The 19552-nt window shown below is 45.7% G+C and overlaps 1 protein-coding gene across 2 annotated transcripts in view; it reads right to left on the reverse strand.

Moving 5' to 3' along the window:
• The window catches only part of bckdhb (branched chain keto acid dehydrogenase E1 subunit beta), a 541209-nt gene that overhangs the window by 330026 nt on the left and 191631 nt on the right, over nt 1-19552 (reverse strand). For both annotated transcript variants that reach the window (XM_070885573.1, XM_070885572.1), the window contains exon 8: nt 2180-2290. In XM_070885573.1, coding sequence (XP_070741674.1) covers nt 2180-2290 — 111 coding nt within the window. The remainder of the gene's footprint in view (nt 1-2179; nt 2291-19552) is intronic.

Genomic DNA, 19552 nt, shown 5'->3' on the forward strand with positions numbered 1-19552 from the left:
CTTCAGCGCACCATTGACAGGTGTTGATGGCCCCATTACTGGCCGCATTGTCCCTTGCGATGGCATGAATCGCCGTTCAGCTAGCCATTGTCTCTGTTGAATTCCCCCTTTGCGTTCGACTACATGCTCAGGCATGTCCGATTGCCCCTGTCTGCCTGGAGAACTGTGTGCCACGTTAACAATGTTGACTCTCTGTCCATTTGCTGCATTTAAACCAAGATTTTTGTTAAACATCATTCTGGTCTCTTCCTCCCTGGAGATAAATGTCTGAGCCATCAAAGCCGCCGTTTCCAGGGTCAAGTCTTTGGTCTCAATCAGTTTCCTGAAAACCCCAGCGTGCCCACTGCCCTCAATAAAAAAAAGTCTCGCAGCATCTCCGCTCTGCATGCATCTGGGAACTTACATAGGCTTGCCAGTTGCCGGAGGTCTGCCACAAAGTCTGGAACCAGTGTCTCGCCATGTGCATGCTGCTCGCCGGTTTAAAGTGTTCCCCGATCAACTGAGTTCTTCAAAAGTCTTGCCCGCCGGCTTCTCTAGCGCTAGAAGATCCTTCATCAGGGAGTACGTCCTGGATCTACAAACCATCAGGAGATGAGCCCTGCATTTGTCGGCCGAATCCTGTCCCAACCATTCCTTAGTGACGAAACTTTGCTGTAGTCTCTCAATAAAATCGTCCCAATCATCACCAACACAGTACGTCTCGTCTGTGCTGCTAGTGGCCATGCTCGCGTGGTTTAAATCCCAGTTTCTCATCGCCAATGATATTTTCTTACTATACAGTATAAATGCACACGAGGCCTACTTGAGAGAAGGTCACTCTGTGACCAGTAACCTTTATTAGCCAGCACTGAAGTGATGAAGGTGGGTGGCGCTTCCCGCTTTATACCTGAAAGTCCAGGTTAGGAGTGTCTCCCACAAATTCACCACCGAGAGGTCAATGTTCTCACAGTGTACAACTTAGGTCAGTTTATACATGGGTTACAATGACAGACAGTATCAGCTAATATTGGAGCTAGGAAGGGAGGTTGGGTGGTCGGCAGTTCAGTGGGATTAGGTCGAGGGAGCAGGAGGTAGGTCTCATGAACAAGATGAGCTCAGAGAGGGCCTGAGGGGAGATGGGAGGGAAACTCGAGAAAGATGCGAGTTCAAAGCTAGGGCAGGGGAAAACCTTGGAAAAAGTTTGTCTGGTGGGCTAGGGGAAAAGAGGGAAGCAGCAGCGGCAGCTAATCAGATGGTCTCAATCTTAGTGACAAAGAAGTTGATGAGCTCCTACATGCTATCCTACTTTCCAGGCTTAATTACAAACTGAAATGATTCACATCTACAACAATTATAGGCAAAATACTAAACAGCATGATATTTGTACCAGAGTACTGGAACTATTTCACAAGGTGCCATTTTCAGAATGCAGTCTCAATACAATCTCCAGAAATGAATCTGACCACCATCATGATCCGGAGGCCAAAATGTCTTTGAACAGCAGTGAACCATGCAAGACTGGCAAGCTGAAATACACAGACTGACTGAAAATTGCACAGGTTTTGTAAAACTAATGTAAAAAAAAAAATTCAAAATTATTCTAATACTGATAAATGTTAAAGTAAACCTGTACAGATGAAACTATAAACTTTTCGCTCATGCTAGTCATTGCTATATCTGCCAACATGAGAAAAGAACCAGGCAGATATGCAGGTGAAGAGAAGCAAAACAGACAGAATATGCATTTGTAAATACAAACTGATAAATGACAAATTATGATCAAAAAACATCCTTTTGTTTCTTTCTGTATTTCTGATTTTGAAACAAACATAGCATTTTAACCAATAAGTACAAATATCTGGGCAACAGGGTGAGGAATGTTGCTGGGTTATGAAATACAATCGATTGCATAATGCTCTGAACTCAGCAAGGAGGCTTTGTGGATACCACAGTGGGCAGAGGAGGTTATGAAAAATTGTAACAAATCTTGATTGGTTATGCACTTCATTAAGATTATGAGCAGATAAAATAAATTGAGAAGCACATTAGCCTAACTCACAATTAAAATAACAAGCCTGGGAAGGAGTACAATCCAAGAGTTGAAGTAACAATCATCTGTAAAACTTGGCAAACTTTTTCTTATTGAAAATATATTTCACAATATCCAGCAACCTTATACAGATAGTTTGCTAAGGCATACCTTGCATATAGTGTCAGCATCCCAGGGCAGAATAGTTCTCAAATCAATTACTTCACACGAGACTCCCAACTTCTCCTGGGCCATGCTGGCCACCTCTCTCATAACATGAACCTACAAATGAGTAAGAGTCAGTTTAGAACATTTGTAAATAAGGTTATTTTCTGTAGCAGTTTTGAGCACTTCTGTAAGTCACATAGGCCACAGGGGAGAATCAAGTACAACACGCATAGTTTTTCTTTTCCCCGTCTTTCTCTTATTTGATTTTCTTTCTTACTTTCCCTATATTTCGGTTCTTTCTTCAAAGCCCACCGACTGTGGGATTTACAAATGTTATGCCATCTCCGGCTGGAGCCAGAGCCTATGAAGCCAGGAACTTATCAACTGCAGCAATAGAAAAATAACTGCAAAAACTATATGGCTTAAAGTTCTAATATTGTTTTGGATGCGAGGATTGCCAACCCCATAAAAATCACTTGTTTTCTCTTGTTCTTATTAGAAAACATAAGAATGTTGACCTTGATAGAATGAAATCCTTAGGTGGGGCGCATAAAATCCCAAACTCCTGTGTGCGACGCCGTGAAATATAGAAGAGTTGCCAGGTCTGCAGTTGACTGAATTTATTGAGTAAAGCCATTTTCTGAATTACATTTTTCAAGTACAGATACTTCTGCATAGAATTATAGGGCCCAACATTGACCAAACCCTTTTTCCGGTGCACTGACCTGAAGCGTGCCGACTTTGCGCGCTGGAAAGTGCGCCAGAAAAAAGGGGCCCCATCCTGGCCGCTCTTCGGCGTCCCCGGAGTCATGGCGTGACGTGAAGGCTGAAGGAGGGGGCGGAGCAATAGGCCAGCGCACAAAGCACTGCCGGCACCTGCGCGCATGCTCAGTGAGAGCTGCGCGCATGCTCAGTGAGAGCTGCACGCATGCTCAGTGAGAGCTGCACGCATGCTCAGTGAGAGCTGCACGCATGCTCAGTGAGAGCTGCACGCATGCTCCTGCCCTCCCACCACATCCTGTGAGCTGTGAGCAGGACCCGATGCTCGCAGCTCCTATCCCAGGCCGAAGGGACGCCCGATCTCACCGCACCCTATCCGGCCGGCCCGCTGAGTTCCTGGGCAGGTAAGGACTTTGCTTTTATATTTTATTTAGTGGCTGTGCTTGAAACTTTTGAATGGGGTGGGGGGGGGGGGGGGGAGGAGGAGAGTTTTTCGGGGCGGGGGGGGGGGGGGGGGGGGAAAAAAAGAGAGATGAGACTTCCAGACCCAGGAGCTGTGATTCCTCCGGTCGCTCGGTGCCCACCCCACCCCCACCTTCCTGAGACTTCCACACCCAGGAGCTGTGATTCCTCCAGTGCAAGTCTTCCATCCCCTATCCCAGGTCGAATGGCTTCACTCATAGGCCAGCCAGCTGCCTTTCCCAGGCAGACTTTAAAGATAAGGTAGAATTTACTACTTTTTTAATTGTATTTTAATGGTTTGAGCTTTTCCTTAATGTTTGCTGCTTGGTTGTTGAGGTCCTCTCTCCAGTTCCCTTCCCTGTCTGCTGAATGTGCGCTGCTTTTTCTTAACTGCCCACAAGATTTTTCAGATCTGGCCACATACGCTGACTTCAGTGGATTTGGAGTACGTTTTTGCTGGCCAAAACTGTTGTAAGTGTCTGGGAACGCCCCCTTTTGAAAAAAAAAATCTGACCTAAAAAAAAACGTACCGAACTGACTTACTCTGGAGCAAATTTTTTGGGGAAAATGGCATTTTCTAACTTACGCCAGAAAAAACTTACTCCAAAAAAATTGATGCAATTCATGGCCAATGTTGGGCCCAAGTAGTACAATCCTACTTAACAGATACAAGAGTTTAAAACCTAAACTGAAGCATAAAGTACCCTACACAATATAAACCTACGCAAACTACAACAGCTTGTTTTGTATCCAAGTGCAAGTATGAAGTGCTTCTCCTGTTTCAACAACAAATTGTATTTATATAGCACCTCTAACGTAGTAAAATGTCCCAAGGCGCTTCACAAGAGCGTTAACAAACAAAATGTGACACGGAGCTAAATAAGGAGATATTAGGGCAGATGACCAAAAGCTTGGTGAAAGAGGTAGGTTTTAAGGAGCGTCTTAAAGGAGGAAAGAGAGGTAGAGAGGCGGAGAGGTTTAGGGAGGGAATTCCAGAGCTTAGGGCCCAGGCAACAGAAGGCACGGCAACCGATGATGGAGCGATTATAATCTGGGATGCTCAAGTTTCCCCAACACCATAAACCTTTGAAGAGAACTCCAACTGTACAGTGTGATACTTCCACTTCCCATACAAGTGAAACATCCTGCTAGTTTTAAGTATGTAACTATTCTGATAAGAGATTCATAAATACCATTTTGTTTTGAAAGAGAGGCAGTTTTGTACTGTGAGCCCTTGCCTGCCAAGAAATGGACTGATGTTGTCCAAATGCATTACACTTTTGACCTTAACATATAGCACAGAAAGAACGGAGATTTCCTTCCCATCTGTCTGGCTGGATTTAGACCCCTAAATTGAAAACAGAGTTTTCCAGTCCACTGAGTCACCAAGGCCCTTATTATTTTTGTTCAATTAAAGAAAATCACATTCATTATCAACCTTAGTAATAGATCATGGCACATGCAGGCAACTGCATTTCAGTATTCTTTGCCATATTGTTCAACCTCAATTCAGTTTCCACCCCACCTTTTCACCTCTTGCTCATCTCTCCTCCTCTGCTGCCAAAACGCTAATCCACATTTATCAGCTCACAGTTGGAATTCACTAATGCCATTATGTTCATAAATTACATCATGCAGAAAGCCACAGCCTGTGACCTCACCTGCACTAAGATCTGCATCCCCAACCACCACTGGCTACACATATCCCACAGAATCATTTTTAAAATTCTTGCCCACTTCAAATCCCTATGCAGTCTTGTACCCGCCCCCTACTTCCACAATCTCATCCAGTTGCGTCCTTGTGCACACCCAGTTATTAAGAACATAAGAAATAGGAGCAGGAGTAGGCCATTTGGCCCCTCGAGCCTGCTCGGCCATTTAATAAGATCATGGCTGATCTGATCATGGACTCAGCTCCACTTCCCTGCCCGCTCCGCATAACCATTTATTTTAATATCACTCAAAAATTTGGCTATCTCTGCCTTAAATATATTCAATGACCCAGCCTCCACAGCTCTCTGGGGCAGAGAATTCCACAGATTTACAACCCTCAGTGAAGAAATTCCTCCTCATCTCAGTTTTAAATGGGCGGCCCCTTATTCTGAGACTGTGTTCCCTAGTTTTAGTTTCCCCGAGTGGAAATATCCTTTCTGCATCCACCTGGACGAGCCCCCTCATTATCTTATATGTTTCGATAAGATTAGCTCTCATTAAACTCTGCTGCACATCTCATTCCTCGCTTCACTTCATCCCACCATAAGTAGCTGCTTCTTTAGTCTTAAGCTCTTCTTCTTAGCATCACTGGCTTGCCAGCTCCCTCCCTTGAAGATCCACCTTTCGAGCCTACCCTTCATCCATGGTTTTCTCCTTTCTTCACTCCCCCTACCCTCTACTCAGTGTCCACACATTATCCACTGCCATATAAAGCACTCTGTGATGTCTCTTTATGTACATAATCAGTACCATAGAAATGCCAGTAATTGTTGTTCTAGTGATGAGGCCTTTTGCAGTGTTGCTGAAAAAATGTTTCCTTTAGTTTATTCAGAAATACTAAACGAAGAAATGTGTCAGTTCTCTACATTTCATTTAATCCTACTTCAAAGCATTTAATAATACAGAAAATTATTTTTGTAGACATATAAGTGCAAATTACATTTCGTACTTAAAATAATGGATAACATGTTCCAGGCTTCTGAGATTGAAATATTTTTCCAACAGATCACACTTTCAGTATCGACATGAGGTGCATGGATTACCAGTAATCAGAGATCCCTTTAAATTTGCATATAATGCTAGTCTTGAAATCATACAATAATTAAAAGCAAATATCAGGAAGCATGCTCAGCAGGAAAGGATTAGCAATTACTGTAGCGTAGCTGATGAGCTAAGTGCATTCAATGTCTAAAGTATCTCTTAAAGTCAAAGGGCTAGAATTTCAGTTTTCAGTAGTTTTACGCCAAAATTACCATTTTCGCAGTGCTAACGTTTTTACGCCCTCTTTTTGGTCTTTAATTCTGTAAAAATCAGCGTTGCACGAGGATTCACGGCGCAAGCCGCGAATTTTGGCAACTTTAGTCCGGGGCCGATAGCGCTGCCAGGGAGGCCCTGGAAAGGGGGGAAAAAAACAAAAAAAATTGCAAAAAACATTCAAAAAACCCGTACCTACTAAATCGCTGAAAACGAATTAAAAAATAAAAACTTTAACTTACTTTTTTTTTTTTTACAGGTCTTCAAACTTACCGCTGCTGGCAAGGTTGCACCACAGGTTTGATCCAGTCGGTATTCTAGGCGCAGAATACAGGTCCCAAGAGAGCCAAAAATCGATCACAAATGCAATTTACGATGTTGCACGACAGCACTTCTCTTCCCGGCGGTACGTGGAAGCACCACCGCAAAAAGGTACCCCGAAGATCCCGCTGGCCAGGTTTTCGCCACGGAGGGTCAAATCGCAGCGAAAACCACAAAGTCATCGAAATTCTAGTCCATTGAGACTAGACAAATATCAGTCACCATAATGACATTTTTTTCCCCTGTTACTCATCCATATGCATGGTCCAATGCATTTTTCATTCCCTTTCTGGATGTGTCAGTTGTATCAGCCTTTTATCCCCCAAGTGAGGGCAGGTTGTGGATCAAACATTACAAGGAATATCAACTGGAAGAAGTAACTGAATAAAGTTGACTTGCTACTTCATTGGCTGCAAAGCACTTTGAGACATCCGGTAGACATCCTTTCCCTCAACGACTATCTGTCCCACCTGTGACAGGGACTGTGGTTCTCGTATTGGACTGTTCAGCCACCTAGGGACTCATTTTAAGAGTGGAAGCAAGTCTTCCTCGATTCCGAGGGACTGCCTATGATGATGATGAGTCGTGAAAGGTGCTATATAAATCCAAGTCTGTCTTTTTTTACTTTTTACGGTCATTAATAACGAGCACAGTACTCCTAAATCTACAGGAATTCCAGTATTTTACAGGGAAAAAGAGGAAAGCAGAGAGAGAGAGAGAGAGAGAGAGAGACTGGCAACTTTAATTTGTCATGCACCACTTCAAATGGTTTTGAAGAAATATATCTGACTCTCAGGCCAAGTTCAGCACTCAAACATTTTGTAAAACACTGGTGTTAGCAGATGCCAAGGACATTCCAATATTACAATACTTATTGTAAAAACAGCACTTTCAGATTTTTTCCAAAGCTGTTCTGACTTGCATCTTAACCACTACCTGCTAACACAATAGCCTCCAACACTAGAGCTGTGGTTACCCTAACCGCTACTCAGTTCCAAATAAGACAAGTTATTTCGCATCTCTGCTCTAGCTGACAGAAAGACTATTAGAATTTGTCAGAGTTGTTCCAAGAAGTCTGTCCATTGATGTACCAGTCCAAACCACAAGGCTTGATTTTGAATCAGTAAGTGGCTTTATTCCACAGAAAGGTGAAAACATACAGAGCAACACAGGTGATCAGAGTCACATAGTTCAAACGGCAAAACTTACCTCTGCAAAATAACATAACACGCCATGCTACCCTACTTTGGTGGGTTGCCCGGCTTTACTTAAATTGACTGATCCTCTATATTCTGTGCTATAAACCTAGGGCAGCGCCTCCTCTCTCTCCAATGTCTTTTCAATCTTCTCGCAACACTTCACTGCCTGAATGTGTTTTTGTCTCTGCTCCATTTTTAAACGAAGTGAGTATTGACACCAGTGTCAGCCAATGAGATGGAGGCAGGGTGGAATTTACAGCAGGATTTACTAGAGTAAACAATATCCACAGCAAACATAATCTATTTAAACAGAGGGCTAGAATTTCCCCTGGGATCGCTGCCGCCGGATTCTTAGTGGTATTCTGGCGGTTGAGTCTTTTGAACCGCCGGAATACTGCTGCTGCACGCTCCCGTGATTTTCGGTGGCTGAGTCTCGGCGGTGGCGATGCGGTGCAGTAGCAAGCAGCACTCCTGGAAAACACGTGTTTTTTCTTCTCTGCGCATGCGTGGGCATTCTCCCGCAATTTCCGGGTCAAAGGTGACCCTGCGCTTGCGCAGAGAACACAAAGTGCTGGACATTTTGAAAGTACAGAGATGGGTCAATCTGAGAGAGAGGAGCTGCTGAATAAGATCTGAGTATAGAGGGGAGTGCATGGTAGTAACTCATCTTTATTAGGGGCAGATTTTTTAAATGGAATAAATTTTAGTCAGCCGAACCCCTGCAAATTCACGGGAAATATTTAGAAGCAATACAATTTTACTGATGAAGACACTAATGTTCTCTGAATTGTGAGTGAATGGCAATAGTTGGGAACCCTGCAAAAGCAAGGGAGGGTTTCTGTAAGATTTCAGGGTAATACTACTTGTTTGAAAGCACTGGAAAATAAAACAAGAGACAGGAAACAATTTGAAGAAGCCAGAAATTTAAACCTCAATTGCAATATTTTCTATGAGGCCTAGAGATTGCTGGGCTGACTGATTATCGTTTGTTTGTGATCAAATGCTCCCGCACAGCACTGCCCTCCAATCATCAAGATCCACTGCGCGGCCCTGGACAACGTGGACCATTTCCCATATCTCAGGAGCCTCTTGTCAACAAAGGCAGACATTGATGCGGAGATTCAGCATCGTCTCCAGTGCAGCCTTCAACCGTCTGAGGAAAAGAATGTTTGAAGACCAGGCCCTCAAATGTACCACCAAACTCATGGTCTACAGGGCTGTCGTAATACCCGCCCTCCTGTATGGATCAGAGGCATGGACGATGTATAGAGGGCACCTCAAGTCGCTGGAGATATATCACCAACGATGTCTCCGCAAGATCCTGCAAATCCCCTGGGAGGACAGGCGCACCAACATCTGTGTCCTCGACCAGGCTAACATCCCCAGTACTGAAGCACTGACCACACTCGATCAGCTTCGCTGGGCAGGCCACATAGTACACATGCCAGATACGAGACTCCCGAAGCAAATGCTTTATGCGGAGCTCCTTCATGGTAAACGAGCCAAAGGAGGGCAGCGGAAACATTATAAGGACACCCTCAAAGCATCCTTGGTAAAGTGCGGCATCACCACCGATACCTGGGAGACCCTGGCCACAGACCGCCCGAGGTGGAGAAAGTCCATCTGGGAGGGCGTTGAGCTCTTCGAGTCCCAACGCAAAGAGCATCAAGAGGCCAAGCGCAGGCAGCGGAAGGAGCGCACGGCAAACCAGCCCCACCGACCCCTTCCCTCGAAGAATGTCTGTCCCACATGTAACAGGGTCTGTGGTTCCTGTATTGGACTGTTCAGCCATCAAAGAACTCACTTTGGGAGTGGAAGCAAGTCCTCCTCGATTCCGAGGGACTGCCTATGATGATGATGATTCTTCTTGTCCTCCTTCAATATACATTGGAAGTGAAAGATGAACTAAAAATGCAGAAGTTTCCCCACAGAGAGAAAAAAAATGTAGGCCCAAGTAAGGTAAGTACCTAAAAAATGTGTGGTTTCGATCCTAAGCGATAACAGGGAGTAGCGGGCAGTAAAAACAACATTTCTGGGGAAATTTGCGCTGTAGGGGAATTTTGATCGATTTTTGGACGGGAAACGTGGGCGGGCGATGTGAAGCAACGCCGGCGGTAATGGTAGAACCAAATTACCGCCGGCAAATTTCCATTTTTTATGAAAATAGGCGGTAACTGGCCAATTTGAGAGGAAACTCTAGCCCAGAATCTCTACCAACTATAGCAAACAGATCTCATGACTGAAACTACAGTAAAGTTTCCCCATAAAAGCAAGGATAGTTCTCCAGAAAAATGCAGTGAGTGGAGGATAGTTACATAATACAAATTGTGCATGTAAAATCAATCCCAGTCACTAACAGCAGTGTGTTCTCCAGGTGGTTTGACGAAGTAATTACCCAATCATCTCGATTCTGTCCGGGACTTGTAGTATCACTATCTGCAGTTATTTTTAAAAGCCTCTCACTGTGTCACAGTCCAACAGATATGAAAGGATTTTCCAACATTATATGAAAGGCGCCTCACCCAGCCAAATCTCTTGTTTAGTATCTATTTTCTTCTTCTTAGGCAATTCCTCAGAGTCGAGGATGACTTGCTTCCACACTAAAAATGAGTTCTCAGGTGACTGAAGAGTCCAATGCGGGACCTACAGTCACTGTCACAGGTGGGGCAGATGGTGGTTGAAGGAACGAGTGGGTGGGGTGCCTGGGTTGCAGTGCGCTGCTTCCGCTGTCTACGCTTGGCTTCAGTTTGCTCTCGTTGATGAGACGCGAGGTGCTCGGCGCCTTCCCAGATGCTTTTCTTCCACCGGTATTGGGCCACGGATTCCCAGGTTTCGGTGGGGATGTTGCACTTTTTCAAGGAGGGTTTGAGGGTATCCTTGAAGCGTTTCCTCTGCCCACTTGGGGCTCGCTTACCTTGTCGAAGGTGCGAGTAGAGCACTTGTTTTGGAAGTCTCGTGTCAGGGATGCAGACAATGTGGCCCGCCCAATGCAGCTGATCGAGCGTGGTCAATGCTTCGATGCTGGGGATGTTGGCCTGAGCGAGAACACTGACGTTGGTGCACCTATCCTGCCAATGGATCTGCAGGACCTTGCGGAGGCAGCACAGGTGGTACTTCTCCAATGTTTTGAGGTGCCTGCTGTACATAGCACATCTGCTGAACATCAGCAGGAGCTTAAAGGAGGAGCACCCAGGACACAGCGCAGCCGTCAGCAGACCCGACCTGGGTGTGAACATCAGCAGGAGCAGGAGCATAAAAGAGGAGTGCCCCAGGACCCAGCGTGGTCGTCAGCAGATCTCATTTTAACCACCTTTTGACATGTTTTTTTTCTTTTGAAAACAGTGAGAATATACACTGCTTTTAAAAATCCCAGCATTCAAAACAACTCTTTTTCCAAATATTTTTCCACCGAAAGTAACAAAAAATCCAGAAACAATGGCCCTTAATTTGTGATCAGCAACGAAGCAAAGGCGCTCGCCACTGGCCCCAAAGAAAGCTGCCACTGACTGGTAAACAAATGTTCTGGCTCAGAAAAGCTTTTTTATATTTGTGGAGTGTCAAATGTGTCCATTATGAAAAAGGTTATGATAAAGGATATAACAAAAAAAAGTTTGTTTGTGATATTTTAGGTTTGACCTTATCCCTCTGTGAGAGTCCCAAACTTTGTTTTGCTCTCGAACATTTTTTAAAAGTCTGGATAAAAGCAGCCTCTCATTTCCTCGTTTCCTGTATGTGAGAATTCTGCAATGTCATTAGCTACTTAGACAACTTGTTGACGTCACAGGCATCTCACAAGGGATTTCCATTACAGAACGCCGACATCAATTGAACAGCGAAAAAAGCAAAACTTCTCGCCACAGGGATCACAAGCTCTCTAAATGGGCTCAATTTTCCCCACAGATTTGCACCGTTTTTTTTGAGCAGGCTGCTTTTTTGGCCTAAGTTTAAAAAACAGTTTCCCCAATCAACTTGCACCAGCGTAACTCAATTACGATTTTTTAGGTACTTTTTTTTCAGCCAAAGGGGGCATAAACTGCCACCCGTGCCAATTCTGGCCATGTAGGCAAGTTTGGCCAGCTGAGAGTTACTCCAGTTCTTCTTAGGTCAGCATATGTGGCCTCTGCAGAAAAACCTTCTGGAGAGTTAAAGAAACCAGCGCAGGTAAGTGCACCCGATGCCCGGACAGCAGCAGCAGGAGGAAAAGTAAGAGCAAGGGGGAGAGAGAGAGGGGAGGGGGGGAAAGAGGGGGAGGGGGGTGGGAGGAAGCCTTTCGGGTGTAGTTAGTTGCGGGGACCGGGAGGGAGGAGGCCATTCGGCCTGGGATGGGGCGGGGAAGCGGATCGGGAGACTATTCGGCCTGGGATAGGGGCGGGGGAGTGGACCAGAAGGCCATTCAGCCTGGGCTAGGGAGCAGGACTGTCAAGGTATTCGGGGCTGGGGGTGGAAGCGGGACCGGCATCGGCAAGGGGCGGCTAGGGAAGCAGACAGGCAAGCCCTTCAGCTAGGGTTAGGGGAGCTGAACTGGCACTGACAAGGGGCTCAGGGAGGGCTAGGGGAGCAGACAGGCAAGCCCTTCAGCTAGGGTTAGGGGAGCTGAACTGGCACTGACAAGGGGCTCAGGGAGGGCTAGGGGAGCAGACAGGCAAGCCCTTCAGCTAGGGTTAGGGGAGCTGAACTGGCACTGACAAGGGGCTCAGGGAGGGCTAGGGGAGCAGACAGGCAAGCCCTTCAGCTAGGGTTAGGGGAGCTGAACTGGCACTGACAAGGGGCTCAGGGAGGGCTAGGGGAGCAGACAGGCAAGCCCTTCAGCTAGGGTTAGGGGAGCTGAACTGGCACTGACAAGGGGCTCAGGGAGGGCTAGGGGAGCAGATAGGCAAGCCCTTCGGCCAGGGCTGGGGACGGGGGCGGGGGAGCGGGACCGGCACCGGCAAGGCACTCGAGCGGGCTAGGGAAGCAGAGCAGCAAGGCACTCGGGGCTAGGGTCCAGCGGGGGAGCGGGACCTGCAGGGGAAGCAGACCGGGAGGCCCTCGGCCTAGGATAGGGGCAGGGATTGGCACTGGCATTGGTGGTGGGGGGACTTTAATAATTGGAGATAAGTTGATGCAATGTGTTTTTAAGTTGATGCAATGTGTTTTAATGTGTTGCGAGCTGACTGTATGTTTCACTTCCCAGCCTCAGCTCGCATTCTGTCCCTGGTTACCATGGCAACCTGATCTTTTGGTCGCATATCAAGGCTCCACCCCCAAAACTAAAGGGCAGGTTACAAAAGCAAAATACTGCGGATGCTGTAATCTGGAATAAAAACAGAAAATGCTGGAAATCTCAGCAGGTCAGGCAGCATCTGTGGAGAGGAGGCAGAGTCAACGTTTCGGGTCGATGACCCTTTATATATAAAGGACAGGTTAGGCTGCGCCAAAATGAAGAAATCCAATGGGGAAATTTAGAACATTTTTGGGAGGGCCCCCAAAAAAACGGGCGTAACTCCTGAAGTACACCAAAAAAGCTTTGGGGAAAATTGAGCCCAATATGCTGTCAAAACCCCAGTAATACCAATTCCAACAATGCTTAACATTTAATGGAGTATTTAACAGCACTATTACCACAGAAAATCCCAAGTTTTCATAAGTTTCACCAACTACACTGATTGCTGGCTGGGGGGGGGGGGGGGGGGGGGGGAGGAGGAGGTGGGAGTGGGGGTCCACAGCGCAGCCTGTGTCAGAGCAAGTGAATGACTGCCCTCAACTTCAGGATTTCCACGTTTAGATGCACATGCGCTACATCCTGCAGTTGCGGTCAGTTTCAGAGGGGTAGTGATGGCTGTTAGTTTGCCGTAATAACTCACCGCAAATTCCAGGCCAATAGGCATTAACGACATCCTTTGCACCTGAAATCATGGAACATTAACCCTCCTTGACCTTTCTGTAGCATTCGACGTGGACAACTACTGCATTCTCCACCCTCTCTACTCTGTGGTACTTTTCTAGCGACCACATAAGCCTGTTTCCACTCCTGCTGCACCCAAGAGCCAGCACCTTGGAAACATTATCCACGGAGTCAGATTTTGTCAGAATGCTGATGATACCCAGAGCTAGACTTGCCACTAGGTGGCCATCGCCCCCAAAAATGTGCCTTGTTCCAGCGATGTAAGACGTTTCAGCTTTAGTGATCGCTGGAACATGGCCCATTTTTTTTTGCCGGTTTTCCACTTGCCCTTAGGCCGGCGATGTAGAATGGGCGATCTTAAAGTTCAGCGATGTCACGTTCGCCAACCAAACGAGGAAGTCAAAAGCTTCCCTAGCAACGGGCTTCTGCACATGTGTGAGATTTTCTTTTCGGCCGACTGACTTTCCCGCGTTTCGGGAGGTCAGGGGTCATCACACATGCTCAGAAGGCACAGGGAGGGGCAGAGAGAGAGAGAGAGAGAGTAGGAAGCTAGAGAGTAAGATGAGAGGGAATTTGATCGTTTGCAATATAAATACAAATATAAATATCAATATAAATACATATACAAATATAAATATAAATACAAATATAAGTACTATAAAAGGTACAATAAAAATGTCTGCTGACTTCGATTCGGAGAGGAAAAGGGCTAAACCCTTCAGCGACGAAGTGAACAAGGCCCTGCTGAACGGGATGCATGCCAGGTGGGCCGAATTGACACGGGGTGTGCATGGGAAACCTCCACCCAGTGTCTACAGAAAAATGTGGGGGGAGATTGCAGCCATGGGTATCGTCTGCATCCCATGAGACGAGGGGGGCTGACCAGTGCAGAAAACGGTGGAATAGCTTGGTCACGGCAGCAAGAGTAAGTTGCATTTCATATTTTAACAGTAATATTTTACTGATGCATGCAAATTTTTATGAGAGCAATGAATGTGCTGCATTGAATTTAAGTTTGTCATTCTTTATTGTATTAATTAAACCATGTTAATGACATTTTCTATTTCAAACTTTATATTTAATATTTTACTAATGCATGCAAATTTTTATTATATCAATGAATCTCCTGCATTGAATTTAAGTTTGTCATTCTTAAATGTATTACGTAAACCATGTTACGATCCGGACAGTGATCTGAACCAGCAACATGTAATATTTTAAACTGTTGTGACCTCAAGATACTACATAGTCCATTAGCTTATGCCATGCAATGCTCTTTTCTCGTTTGCAGAAGAAAATATCTATCAACCGTTCCGAGCAAAGGCAGACAGGGGGGGCGGCTCTGTTCAACTGCAGCCACTTAGAGATTTAGGAGTGTGCGGCCGCGCTGGTTGGCCATGACAGCCACTCGGCCACCACCCATGATCTGGCCGAACCCTGTCATGCGTCTCATGAGTAACATAGAAACATAGAAAATAGGTTCGGGAGTAGGCCGTTCGGCCCTTCGAGCCTGCACCACCATTCAATAAGATCATGGCTGATCATTCCTTCAGTACCCCTTTCCTGCTTTCTCTCCATACCTCTTGATCTCTTTAGCCGAAAGGGCCATATCTAACTCCCTCTTGAATATATCCAATGAACTGGCATCAACAACTCTCTGCGGCAGGGAATTCCACAGGTTAACAACTCTCTGAGTGAAGAAGTTTCTCTTCATCTCAGTCCTAAATGGCCTATCCCTTATCCTAAAACTATGTCCCCTGGTTCTGGACTTCCCCAACATCGGGAACATTCTTCCCACATCTAACCTGTCCAGTCACGTCAGAATCCTATACGTTTCTATGAGATCCCCTCTCATCCTTCTAAACTCCAGTGAATACAGGCCTAGTTGATCCAGTCTCTCCTCATATGTACGTCCAGCCATCCCTGGAATCAGTCTGGTGAACCTTCACTGCACTCACTCAATAGCAAGAACATCCTTCCTCAGATTAGGAGACCAAAACTGAACACAATATTCCAGGTGTGGCCTCACCAAGGCCCTGTACAGCTGTAGTAAGACCTCTCTGCTCCGATACTCAAATCCCCTTGCTATGAAGGCCAACATATGATTTTCCATCTTCACCGCCTGCTGTACCTGCATGCCAACTTTCAATGACTGATGAACCATGACACCCAGGTCTCGTTGCACCTCCCCTTTTCCTAATCTGCCGCCATTCAGATAATATTCTGCCTTCGTGTTTTTGCCCCCAAAATGGATAACCTCACATTTATCCACATTATACTGCATCTGCCATGCATTTGCCCACTCACCTAACCTGTCCAAATCACCCTGCAGCCTTTTAGGGTCCTCCTCACAGCTCCCACCGCCACCCAGTTTAGTGTCATCTGCAAACTTGGAGATATTACACTCAATTCCTTCATCTAAGTCGTTAATGTATATTGGAAAGAGCTGGGGTCCCAGCACTGAGCCCTACGGTATCCACTAGTCACTGCCTACCATTCTGAAAAGGACCCGTTTATCCCGACTCTCTGCTTCCTGTCTGCAAATCAGTTCTCCATCCACGTCAGTATATTACCTGCAAAACCAAGTGCTTTCATTTTGCACACCAATCTCTTGTGCGGGACCTTGTCAAAAGCCTTTTGAAAGTCCAAATACACCACATCCACTGGTTCTCCCTTGTCCACTCGGCTAGTTACATCCTCAAAAATTTCCAGAAGATTCGTCAAGCATGATTTCCCTTTCATAAATCCACTTGGACCGATCCTGTCATTTTTTCCAAATGCGCTGCTATTTCATCCTTAATGATTGATTCCAACATTTTCCCCACTACTGATGTCAGGCTAACCAGTCTATAATTACCCGTTTTCTCTCTCCCTCCTTTTTTAAAAAGTGGCGTAACATTAGCTACCCTCCAGTCCATAGGAACTTATTCCGAGTCGATAGACCATTGGAAAATGATCACCAATGCATCCACTATTTCTAGGGCCACTTCCTTAAGTACACTGGGATGCAGACTATCAGGCCCCAGGGATTTATCGGCTTTCAATCCCATCAATTTCCCAAACACAATTTTCCGCCTGATAAGTTCCTCCTTCTCACTAGGCCCACTGTCCCCTAGTACATTCTGAAGGTTATTTGTTTCTTCCTTTGTGAAGACAGAACCGAAGTATTTGTTCAATTGGTCTGTCATTTCCTTGTTCCCCATTATCAATTCGCTTGAATCCGACTGCAAGGGACCTACGTTTGTCTTCACTAATCTTTTTCTATTCGCATATTTATATAAGCTTTTGCAGTCAGTTTTTATGTTTCCTGCAAGCTTCCTCTCGTACTCAATTTTCCCCCTCTTAATTAAACCCTTAGTCCTCCTCTGCTGAATTCTAAATTTCTCCCAGTCCTCAGGTTTGTTGCTTTTTCTAGCCAAATTATATGCCTCTTCCTTGGTTTTAACACTCTCCTTAATTTCCCTTGTTAGCCACAGTTGAGCCACCTTCCCCGTTTTATTTCTACTCCAGACAGGGATGTACAATTGCTGAAGTTCATCCATGTGATCTTTAAATGTTTACCATTGCTTATCCACCGTCAACCCTTTAAGTATCGTTTGCCAGTCGATTCTAGCCAATTCATGCCTCATACCGTCGAAGTTACCTTTCCTTAAGTTCAGGACCCTAGTTTCCAAATTAACTGTGTCACTCTCCATCTTAATAAAGAATTCTACCATATTATGGTCACTCTTCCGCAAGGGGTCTCGCACAACAAGATTGCTAATTAGTCCCTTCTCATTGCACATCATCCAGTCTAGGATGGCCAGCTCTCCAGTTGGTTCCTCGACATATTGGTCTAGAAAACCATCCCTAATACACTCCAGGTAATCCTCCTCCACCGCATTACTACCAGTTTGGTTAGCCCAATCAATATGTAGATTAAAGTCGCCCATGATAACTGCTGTACCTTTATTGCACACATCCCTTACTTCTTGTTTGATGCTGTCCCCAACCTCACTACTACTGTTTGGTGGTCTGTACATAACTCCCACTGGCGTTTTCTGCCCTTTGGTATTCCGCAGCTCCACCCATACCGATTCCACATCATCCAGACTAATGTCCCTCCTTACTATTGCATTAATTTCCTCTTTAACCAGCAGCGCCGCCCTGCCTCCTTTCCCTCTCTGTCTATCTTTCCTAAATGTTGAATACCCCTGGATGTTGAGTTCCTAGCCTTGGTCACCCTGGAGCCATGTCTCCGTGATGACAATTACATCATATCCGTTAACTGCTATCTGCGCAGTTAATTAGTCCACCTTATTCTGAATACTCCTCACATTGAGGCACAGAGCCTTCAGGCTTGTCTTTTTAACACACTTTGCCCCTTTAGAATTTGGCTGTAATGTGGTCCTTTTTGATTTTCGCTTTGGGTTTCTCTGCCCTCCACTTTTACTATTCTCCTTTCTATCTTTTGCTTCTGCCTCCATTTTATTTCCCTCTGTCTCCCTGCATAGGTTCCCATACCCCTGCCATGTTAGTTTAACTCCTCCCCAACAGCACTAGCAAACATTTCCCCCCTAGGACATTGGTTCCGATCCTGCCCAGGTGCAGACCGTCCGGTTTGTACTGGTCCCACCTCCCCCAGAACCGGTTCCATGTCCCAGGAATTTGAATTCCTCCCTCTTGCACCACTCCTCAAGCCACGTATTCATCTGAGCTATCCTGCGATTCCTACTCTGACTAGCACGTGGCACTGGTAGCAAATGTTTACAATGTACATAGATGACCTGGAAGAGGGGACAGAGGGTAGTGTAACAAAATTTGCAGATGACACAAAGATTAGTGGGAAAGCGGGTTGTGTAGAGGACAGAGAGAGGCTGCAGAGATTTAGATAAGTTAAGCGAATGGGCTACGGTTTGGTAGATGGAATACAATGTCGGAAAATGTGAGGTCATCCACCTTGGAAAAAAAAACAGTAAAAGGGAATATTATTTGAATGGGGAGAAATTACAACATGCTGCGGTGCAGAGGGACCTGGGGGTCCTTGTGCATGAATCCCAAAAAGTGAATTTGCAGGTGCAGCAGGTAATTAGGAAGGCGAATGGAATGTTGGCCTTCATTGCGAGAGGGATGGAGTACAAAAGCAGAGAAGTCCTGCTGCAACTGTACAGGGTATTGGTGAGGCCGCACCTGGAGTACTGCGTGCAGTTTTGGTCACCTTACTTAAGGAAGGATATTCTAGCTTTGGAGGGGGTACAGAGACGATTCACTAGGCTGATTCTGGAGATGAGGGGGTTACCTTATGATGATAGATTGAGTAGACTGGGTCTTTACTCGTTGGAGTTCAGAAGGATGAGGGGTGATCTTATAGAAACACTTAAAATAATGAAAGGGATAGACAAGATAGAGGCAGAGAGGTTATTTCCACTGTTCGGGGAGACTAGAACTAGGGGCACAGCCTTAAAATACGGGGGAGCCAATTTAAAACCGAGTTGAGAAGGAATTTCTTCTCCCAGAGTGTTGTGAATCTGTGGAATTCTCTGCCCAGGGAAGCAGTTGAGGCTAGCTCATTGAATGTATTCAAATCTCAGATAGATAGATTTTTAACCAATAAGGGAATTAAGGGTTATGGGGAGCGGGCAGGTAAGTGGAGCTGAGTCCACAGCCAGATCAGCCATGATCTTGTTGAGTGGCGGAGCAGGCTCGAGGGGCTAGATGGCCTACTCCTGTTCCTAATTCTTATGTTCTTATGTTCAATCCTGAGATTACTACTTTTGAGGTCCTACTTTTTAATTTGGCTCCTAGCTCCCTAAATTCGTCTCGTAGGACCTCATCTCGTTTTTT

The sequence above is a fragment of the Pristiophorus japonicus genome, chromosome 7, assembly GCF_044704955.1.
Source record: "Pristiophorus japonicus isolate sPriJap1 chromosome 7, sPriJap1.hap1, whole genome shotgun sequence".
Taxonomy (NCBI): domain Eukaryota; kingdom Metazoa; phylum Chordata; class Chondrichthyes; family Pristiophoridae; genus Pristiophorus; species Pristiophorus japonicus.